The sequence below is a fragment of the Eubalaena glacialis genome, chromosome 7 (genome assembly GCF_028564815.1).
Source record: "Eubalaena glacialis isolate mEubGla1 chromosome 7, mEubGla1.1.hap2.+ XY, whole genome shotgun sequence".
NCBI lineage: Eukaryota > Metazoa > Chordata > Mammalia > Artiodactyla > Balaenidae > Eubalaena > Eubalaena glacialis.
This window is the reverse complement of record NC_083722.1, coordinates 24,976,553-24,986,841: the sequence shown is the minus strand read 5'-3', so window position 1 is coordinate 24,986,841 and position 10,289 is coordinate 24,976,553. Positions and strand designations below refer to the sequence as shown.

Genomic DNA, 10,289 nt, shown 5'->3' with positions numbered 1-10,289 from the left:
TTTGGGTGAGTGCCATAAATATGTTGGAAAGGAGAGAAAACGAAGCTTATAAAAACGTCAAGGACGACAAAGATGAGTTTTAAATCTATGTCTGGAATGAGACTTAGTGGCTGGTGATGCAATGCTATGAAAGCAGAAAGCAAACTAAGGCAACCACTATTTTGCTGCCATCTTCTCCATCGAAGACAATATTCTCCAAATTAATATTGAAGAGAAGCTGCTTAGTATTGAAATCTCGGACTGACGTGGGGATAGTGGGAGACACCTGTTTAAAATCGGTTCACATGAAATACACTGTGTCTGCGGATGGAATCGCAGAACTGCTGTCAGGGATCTGGAGGAATAATGCACCAGACCAGAGACTGATGAACCTGTCCTGTTTTCCCAAGAGGAAATAAAGCAGATTCCAGAAATTCTGAAACTCTGACAAAATCTGGAATAATATAGTCATACACGTTTTGACTCCCAACAATTGCTGGTTTCTTTTCAACTCACGCATTCATTTATTTAGGCTGCGTTGGGTCTTCGTTGCTGCGTGCGGGCTTTCTCTAGTTGCGGCGAGCGGGGTCTACTGATTGCAGTGGCTTCTCTTGTTGCGGAGCACGGGCTCTAGGCGCGCAGGCTTCAGTAGTTGTGGCTCGCGGGCTTTAGAGCACAGGCTCTGTAGTTGTGGCGCACGGGCTTAGCTGCTCCGCGGCATGTGGGATCTTCCCAGACCAGGGCTCGAACCCGTGTCCCCTGCACTGGCAGGCGGATTCTTAACCACTGCGCCACCAGGGAAGCCCTTTCTTTTCAACTCTTGATTTAACAGAGTATCCTACCCAAGTAACTTCCTCTCCTTTTTGATAGGATTGTTAGAGCAACTAATCAAGGAAGTAACAGTAAAACAATAGCTGCTCCTTTCAAGGGACCAGCTAGGCGGACTGAGGTAGCAGCTAACATTGAGTTCACACTGTGCTCTTTGTGGTTCCAAGAGCTTTGTATACATTAATCTATTTAATCCTCATAATGACCCTGTAACGTAGGTACTAGCATTATTCCAGTTTGACAGATGGGAACACTGAGGCGAAGTTAAAGCAATTTGCCTAAAGATCATACAGATAGGATTCCAACCAGGCAATGTGGCCCCCAAGCTGCGCTTCCCACATTAGGCTACACTGCCTTTCCTATAAATGGCAAGGCTGCTCAAGAGGGGAAGTTGGAATCCTCTCTTTTCCATACGGGTGTGTGAACTTGCCCTTCCACTTCCGTACAGGAGAGAGCAAAGGGTGGGAACACGTCTGGCCTTGCTCAGCCCTCTTACCCACTCACTTCTCTGAGGGGAGGAGGGCGTCTTTTTGGTTGCCAGGATTGGGAGATACTACTGAGCAGGTAAGGTCATCAGGGCAGAACCTCACACTGCAAGGGAGCTTGTAGTCGAAGGTGGGTAAATTCCAGGACTGATATTCAAAATATTTTAATAATCAGTTCATCACCAGACCAACAGACCGGGGGCAGCCACAAGCCACTGGTGTGCCAGTGCCGACTGTGGTACGTCAACAGGGTCAGCAACCAGGGTACTCACAGAGCCCTACTGCGGTCTTCGTATCACCAACCAGTCTTCTCAGTGACAGATGAGCTATTCTGATTTCCACCAGTCTGGTGTTTTGACATCTTTTCAATTTGTTCTGGACCCAGAGGGGAAGGACAAGGATATAAGTAATCATCATCACCAAACCCCAAAGTCCTCTGCATTTTTCAGATGATATCCCTAACACTAAATTCAGTTTCTGATGATATTTTTAAGGTGATATTGACAAACCAGAACACACTCAAAGCCAGGGTCATGCCTGCACTGGGGACTCTGTGGTACAAAGTGGAGGGAAGGAAGAGGGGCTGTCCGTATCCTCATTTCCATCATGGATGTGGACGGACCTGGTAAGTCAGAATGGGGGAGGCTTGGGGGTGCAGGGCCTGGGACATGGAATGGTCTTTGGCAAAGAATGTGACACAGGTGGGCCCTCATTACTCTAGAGTAGGGGTCAGGGAACTATGGCCACAGGCCTTTGGTTTTGCAAATAAAGTTCTACTGGAACACAGCCACGCCCACCCACTTACATATTACCTGTGACTGCTTTGGAGCTCTATACCAAAGGCAGCTGAACAGTGCGGACACAGACAGTGTGGACTGCAAAGCCTAAAACATGTACTATCTGGCTCTTTACAGAAAGAATGTGCAGACCTCTGGTCTAGATCTAGGAAAGTAACTCTAATAGCCTGGGGTAGGGAGGGAGGAAGGAAAAAGGAGTGGACTTTGAGCTGGGGCCTTTAGTGGGCAAACTGGGAAAGGCTTAGAGGAAAGAACTGGGGTTCAGCCACCACCATGTCTTACGATGTGGGGATCCCTCCTCCTGTGAGCTGAGCCACAGTATAACCTTCCAAACTGAATTATTTACATCTATTTGGGTGAGTTCCTAGATGGTGAAGAAAGCGGATTTTTCTCCAGTCATTCAGAATTAGCAGCATATAAACAATGTAAAACTAAGCACAGGTAATCAAAAACATTTTAATGATTAATGTTTAGACATTATTTAACATTGTGGGTATATCCAGATGAGCTAAAGCACACTTTGACAGCACACTATTGAATGTTATACTTTCTGTATTGAAATATGTAAAGACATTCGCAAACTAGTACCTAGGAAGACATACATTTACAAATATACACATTCTAGATTTGATAAGGTAAATGTAAACAGATGCTGTGACTCCTTCCAAACAGAAATCCCACAAGACTAATTAAGAGAACCAACTGGCTCCCTATAATATGAATGTGCAAAATTAAAGCATGATAAACTGATATTTACATAAATATCAAACCAACAATTTGTTCACACATTGTCAATGACCTTCTCAGATGTGTCATGAGTGGTTCAGTGAATGTTTTTTTCCTCCAACGGAGAAGGTATTCAGAGGCTAAATTCCAACACTTTAAAATGACACACACAACAGTCCTTATCTGTATGACCACTGCCTCTAGGGTATGAGACATGATTTTATGATAAGCAGTCTTATTTTTAAACAAGTATTTCTAAACAAATCTTTAGATTTGAAGCAGGATAAAAAAATTACAGGTGCTATTAGATTTACATTAAACAAACCATCTCTATCCAATTCCCCAGTTCTCTCATGCTGCAGCTATCTGTTTAATTTTACCTTAAATTTTTCTAAGGTCCTTTCCCCACCTTTAATTCATTTTGGTAAGCTAGGCACATTTTCAAAGGAAGTTTATGTCAAAACAAATAGTACAGAAATCAACCCAAATTTGGACCCTGGCAACCAGTTCCCCACTGCTCATCTATGGGACTCTGTCAAATGGTAAACATTTAATCATCTCTCTTGAAAAGTATAAATCTTCTCTCACAAGTGGAAAGCAAAATGGGTTTTGTTTCCTGTATAAAAACACTTAGCACTTCTGAAATTTAAAACGGCCTACTCATCCTACACACTTCCTAAAATCCTGAAGACAAAGAATATATATTTTAAGTTTCATCAAGACTGCTTTAGAACCCCCCCTCCCTTTTTACATTATTAATAGTGGCACTCAAAATAAAAAAATAAGATCTGTTAAAAAGTTAAACTGACTGTTCCACTAGATTTGAACCTGCCTGATTTAAAGCCAATATTACAAAACTGAAGGTGCCGATTTCACATGTACAAGTCACTTGAAACTATGTGTCACACGATAGTTTCATAAATCATGGTCTTTGATTTTTCTGAACAGAGCTATTAGAAATGAATAAAAACTTGAAACATACCCTAATTTAAACTAATACGCTTTGGGCCCTGTTTTTTAACTTTTAAGGCATGTGTGTTTCTCTACTGTAACACCATTATACAAATTTACAATCACATGCATGATCTACAGTTAAAAAAAAAAAAGTGTGGATTACAGTGTTATTAAATTGTGAATCACAATTCAGCACCTATCATGTTATAACTAATAAGGCAACAGCAGTGTCGTGTACTACAACAACACGCCCTCCACAGTCTAGCGCAGGGGTCGGTGAGAGCCCAGAAATGTTAAAAATCTTATGCCTACTTGGGTAATCTGTCTACATTTTCTAGGGGTTTGGAACTGATGGAAGAGGTCCTACATGAGTCACACTATTGTAGGCCGACTAGTTACAGCAGCTGTTAACGAGCATTGGGCACAATCCATTTGTGCTTACAATCAGACGACGTGGCTCAGAGGCCGTCAACCCTCGGGCCTCAGTCCTTACGCTGCTTCCTTGGCTTCACATTGTTTTCCAGGGAAGAAAAGCTGCTGGTGTGGCCGTTCACGGCCGTCACGGAGCCGTTCTGGTGGTCCTTCTGGTGTTCTCTCCTCCGGGAGGCCCCCTTCTTGTTGTAGGTCTGCAAGGCATAAGGGCAGATGGGAACCACGGCAGAGGCCCAGCTGCATCCCTAACGTTAGCGCCTTTGGGGACCAGGGCTATCATATCAAGAAGCAACGTCTGTGGTCAAGCGACCAGGAAAATGTTTTTTTGCCACTGGTTTCAATCACTCTTCCATTTTTTTGAGGCTCAGCCTGGGTAAGTTCAGTGAGTCACAGGCTCACTGTATCAATGTGATTTGAGAGTTAGACAGAAAACACAATTTACACTTCACTCAGCTCTGCCCTTCCACGCTCCCACTGCGGTACCTTCTGTCACTCACATCCTCTGCCTTCAAAACTGCCTCAATGACTTCAGCAACTATTTCGGCCCTTTATGTACAAAGTGCTCTGCCACGAGGGCAGTCAAAACAGGTGTGGCTTCAGCTTCGTCGGGCCCTATCCTTTAACCTCCCTCATACCTGGTGACTGCCCCAAAGTGTAGCATGAACCACCAGCCCAGCAAGATGTGAATGCAACTCAAAGCCGCCACCCCAGGTGTGTCTGGGGAAAGGTGTCTGTCTGCATGGGGCGCAGGGAGGGGCAAACATGCTGCTCTGCCCCTTCCCCCCCCGGGGGGGGGGGATGCTCAATGTGACCCGGCTTTACTCCCTCTGTCCTTGCTCCTGACCACCCCCTGTATGCCTGCCCAGAACCAGGCCCTGCTCATGGAGCACGAACACACGAGCCCCAGGGGTGACGGGACACAGGGGAGCCAACAGTGGCCACAAAAGGTCAGGCTCCCCTGTAGGTAATCTGCCCTAAACAGACCCTTCCAGGACCAAAAACCTACATCACATCATGCACTTGGGAACCACCCGCGCCCCCAAACCTGAGCAGCGGGGAGAGAAAGTGTAAGAAAACCAGGACGAAAGGCTGATTTCTGTCTATAGCTGGGGTCTGTGATGGAAATTTCTTCAGACATTTAATTAAGCCCCAAAGTTTAGGGCAGTGGGGCTGAGGGACATGGGATTGAGACTCACCTATGGCGGGTCTGCAGTGGCCACGAGGGAAGTGGTACGGGGCCTGCCAGACAGCTCTGCTTTCCCACAGGGACCCCGAGCCTCCCTCATCGAAGACCTGGAACTCCAGAGGCCTGGACAGACTTCAGTACCTCCTCCTACATTGGCAGTGACCCCCACCCCGGCCCCACCAAGGCAGGGGCTCCCCATTAAAGGAACGAATGAGGGCCTTGGCTGCAAGGACCCCAAATCTCAACCGCCACAGAAGAGTGAGATTTACCTGAATATAGAAGTTTGTGAAGAGGGCAATCAGAGAAATCATGTATCCAATCTGGAAATACAACCAACCAAGAGGGAAGGCGCACGGCCAGATGACCCCGCAGCTGGTCTGGATGATGGTCAGCACGAACTGTACCTGGTGGGGGAGGAGACACAGCTGAGCACGCGGCCACGGCCCAGGGTCAAGGCATCCGCCAGATGGGCGCTCTACCCCGCACCCCCAAGTTTGGGAAGGAACACTTATTAACCTTTCTGTAGGTACAGAGGTCATTTCAAAAACACGGTGCATATGCTAAACGTACCCAAACTTGTTATACGTCTGAATGGGTCCTATGTATACACTCCTCCCCTTCCAACTACTGAAACCATCTTCTCTAAAGCTTGGGGAATAGCCAGCAACACTGCGTTGTATATTTGGAAGTTGCTGAGGGTAGATTTCACAACAGATACATATATCACATCATTACGTTGTACACCTTAAACTTACACAATACTATACGTGAATTTTATCTCAATGAAGCTGGAGGGGAAAACGGAAAACGTGTTTAAAAAACCTAATACACACACACACACTTCAGGAATACAGTATAGGAGATGCAAGAGTTTTGTTTTTTGTTTTCTTTGTAAAGGAAGGATGGGTGTGGGGTGTATGTTTAGAGGGACCAGGGACCTCACCGCAACACGTGCAATCCCATGGGACACTTTCCCCATCCTTATCCGTGGACCTTCTGGTTTGATGAAGGCTGAGGCTGGCAGACAGACTTATACTCTGATTGGCATATAATGCTAATTCCCTAGATTATTTCTGACAGGTCAATCTTGAGAAGCAGGGGAAGGGCCTGGGGAAATGGGGAGAAGGGGCGAAGATAAGGCGTGGCTACTGCTTACTTTAAGGAGTAACAGCGGAGGGCAGGGCTCTGCCCACTGGATTTTGGGCCCACCTTTCAGTGCTTCTACGTAGGGAACTGTTTTTTGTTTTTGTTTGTTTCCTTTTTTAAGGTTAAGTATTCTAGACTGAGAAGAAACTGTAAGTGGTGCGTAGAGCAAATCTAGGCGAACTGGGTGCAATCTTCTACCTCAAAGGGCAGAGCCTAATGGGAGACCAACTCTCCAGGCTGTTCTAAATTCTGCTTCTGCAGAGCCACGCTGCGTGGAGCAAATCGATCTCTGCGTCACTTCTCAAGTGTAACAGGGAGGCTGAAGAACAATTATCCTTCCTCACAGGTGGGTAAGGAGAAAATTAACAAGGACTGTCCAGCCGCTGGCAAAGAGATGACAACGGAACGCCAAACACATAAGCAGCTCAGAAGGTCTCCTCAGATTTTTTTTTCCCAGAAGGTTATCTTTCAATGTTGAAAAATCGCAATTGGCTTGGAGGGATCTGAATCAGCTTGGTTTCCTTAGAAAAAAATGTACCAATAAGGCAAGGCCAGGGCCAAGAGTTTAATATCTAATATCGACAGGTTAGCTAGCTCTGGCCTATTGCCCCCATGTCCTCATCTATAAAATAGGGGTAATAACACGAAATCAGGCTACTGGGACAATCCATGTAAAACTGCTTACTTGACATGAGAGCCTGGCACGTAGTAAACTCAACAAATGTCAGGATTTTAACGTGAGTAGTAACAGTGTTAATAATTAGTTTATGAAAGAAATCAGGAAGGGAGAGGAACAGGATGTATAATATACTGACAGCTGAGGAAAGCTTTAAAAAGGACGGTGGGAAATAACCACCAAGTGCGAACAGCTGCTGGGTGGCCTTGGCACGTGGGCCCAGGAAGGGGGCTGTCACCTGAGGCACAGCAGTGCCATCCTCACCACCACACAGGCTGAGAGGTGCCCCGGCACCTGCATCCTTGCTGCCTAATAAGCTAGCACCCTGGGCTCATGCTCCTCTCAGCAAATCCTGGAAACACAGATACACAGATTTCACCTTGGATTTGGGTTCTAATTAGAAAACATGTGCACACACATATGCTCTGTGCACAAACTCAGAACAAATGGCTGAACTTGAAGTCAGAGAGTTAGATTTAGTCCTTGTTCCGCAATCCAACTAGCTGCACGCTCACAGGCACGGTCTCTCCATCGACTGAAATGAACACGATTCCCTGCTCTGCCCACTTCAAGGAGTTTAACTGGACCCAGAGAGAGAGGATGGGAAAGCCACATCTTAGGTGCTAGTAAACAACAATGAAGCCAGGAGGGCAGCAAGAGCACCCCAGGAAGAGCTCGGCGTTCCCCAGGTGGCAAGTCCCGGGGCAAAGAGGCCACATCACTCACCAGCTGCCCCTGCGTGATGTACTTCTTCCACCAGAGGTACGGCCTCATGGAAGGGACGGACGATAGACCGTAGTACGAGTACATGAGGACGTGGATGAAGCTGTTAAGTGTGGCACCAAAATAAGCTGCAGGAACAGAGGGAATTGGGGAGGAGGATGCCTCAATGTTTTATATGTAATAGGTCACAAATAAAATCCAAGATTCCTTTTAAATCAAAAAAAAAAAAGTGTTTTTGAACAGGGGCTAGCAGACACGGCGGCAGCAATCTGGCACTGCACGGGCATGCAATCAGAATTCAATTTCCACCCGGGGAAGGCAGTCATCATGATGCTTTAAGCCCAGGGTCTGTTGCAGCTACCAGGTGGGCATCCAGCACAGGAGTCAGGAGACCACCTGCCCCACTCTGGCACCTAAAGGTTTTGCTGCCAGGCCCCCAGTGACTCCCAGAGGCAGCTGCCCAAGTGCCTCTAATTGCTGCGTTGAAGACGTGGGGAAGACAGCCGACGGGCGGTACGTTCAAAGCTGGCTGTCTCTACACATTTGCTGAGGTCTGGAGAGGCCTTTGAAATCACCTCCTAATTATTCCCCAGGACTGCAGTGCGGAGGCCATATATTCTTATCAATAATAGAGTCCAGAGCCTCGTTCCTTAGAGATGAGAGACCCATTATTTACGTCTTAATTTATAATTTCCAGTAGGACCAGCAGGTCTTTTTTCAGACTCTCCGCCCTCTGCCCCCACAGTAAGCAATCAAGCAAAGCTACCAGCATTCCCCCTTGTGTAGTCAGACACACCAGGCTGGGCTATGACAGTAACTGGCCGCGTGACCTTGGACAAGTCACGTCCATTCTCTGGTTGTTTCTCATCGGCTAGGTGGGGCTGGTGATGATCTGTCATCCTGTGGGATCTTTGACATTTAAAGTCCTCTTCTAATGTGGGGAGGTGCCGTTTCTATTAGAAAGTTAAGTCAGGTAACCCACGGGCATGAGGTGTGAGCTCTACCAACCCTTCTTTTGTCTCAGGGTTCTCCCAAACTGGAAGGAGCTGTACTTGGAAAGTCCTTTCTGGTTCTAAAATCCTCTATGTGAATCTTGGTGGGCCAAGTTAATCAAGGGTGGCGCTATCCTGGGGAAAAACATATGTGAATAGACTCAAGGGGTCCTGATCAAATCTGTTGGTGATGGATGACAGGAATTTTGACTGGGACATGTTAGAACTCCTGGGCTGAAACTGACGGGGACAACTTAAATCCCTGGAAATTATAGGACACTTCAGACTACAAGCGGTCCACATCCTTCTTAGAGAATTTACTTCAAATGTTGGCGCTTGTCACAGAAGTTGCTCAGCTAAACACGCTTCAGGAAGGCGAGGGTCACTATATCAGAGTATGTGCAGACTCCCTGAGGTACTACAGCTAAAGCTTGTTCTCCGGTGCCCACTCCATGGTGTGATTCCATCTTCCTGGTCTGTCCCTGTCAGTCAAACATCTTCCAAATTATAGGGAAAACAAGGATCAGGAACAATCTGGAATAGAGAACTCTGTCCTGATTTCTTCATGTGCCCCAGGCTGGGAATCTGGTCTTTCCCTCATCCTGCCAGATCAGCACAGGATGTGTACCAAACTAGAAAAAGGTTCTGTCAGCTTGCTGAGTGCACAGGCTCCGCAGACTATCGTTAAAGGCAACCTGGACACCACGTTCAAAGGCTTGACCTAGGTATCTACAGAAACGACACCTTTTCTCAAAGCCTTAGTTTCAACTCAGCCTTTCCGCTCACACCTGTCCCCAAAGATGCCAGACTCACAGTGGCCACAGGGGACCCAGTTCATCACGAACCACCAGATGTTGAGCATGGAGGCGTGGTGGTACACATGCAGGACTGTGACCTGGTGGTTGTTCTTGCGCAGGATGAAGAAGAAGGTGTCCATGAACTCAATGAGCTTGGAGAAGTAGTACCACCAGAGCACACGGACGATCTAGGAGGAAGGGGCCGTCAGCGTCTTCCGGGTTCTGCACTCAACCCCAGGATCCCTCCGCACCGCGCCCCCCCCCCCCGCCCCCACCGACTGGCCCCGCCAAAGCCAGTCACTCTGCAGTGCCTTTACCCAGAACACCAGGGGCTGGGTCGGGGGCTGGGGGGAGTGAAGGCAGGGAAAGCTTTCAAAGGTCCACCAACCCCTTTCATGACTCTAACAGATCCCTGCAGGCCGCCTGTTCCCTCTGGAAGGAGCCTACAGAGGCATCGGAGGAAGAAAACCACATGAAAGGCACTTCTGCTTTCAGGGGCTGGTGTGGGGCAGGTGACAGACACAAGGCAGAGGAAGAAAGGAATCAGGGTATCCAGTGCCAGGTTCTG

General features: G+C 47.3%; 1 protein-coding gene across 2 annotated transcripts in view; it reads right to left on the bottom strand.

The window, feature by feature from the left end:
- Positions 1-2,568: 2,568 nt before the first annotated feature.
- The window catches only part of ELOVL5 (ELOVL fatty acid elongase 5), a 68,281-nt gene continuing 60,560 nt past the window's right edge, over positions 2,569-10,289 (bottom strand). For both annotated transcript variants that reach the window (XM_061194964.1, XM_061194963.1), the window contains 4 exons: positions 9,738-9,909; positions 7,936-8,060; positions 5,657-5,791; positions 2,569-4,395 (listed from right to left, as the gene is read on the bottom strand). In XM_061194964.1, the coding sequence (XP_061050947.1) occupies positions 4,252-4,395; positions 5,657-5,791; positions 7,936-8,060; positions 9,738-9,909 (576 nt within the window). In that variant the 3' untranslated portion in view covers positions 2,569-4,251. The remainder of the gene's footprint in view (positions 4,396-5,656; positions 5,792-7,935; positions 8,061-9,737; positions 9,910-10,289) is intronic.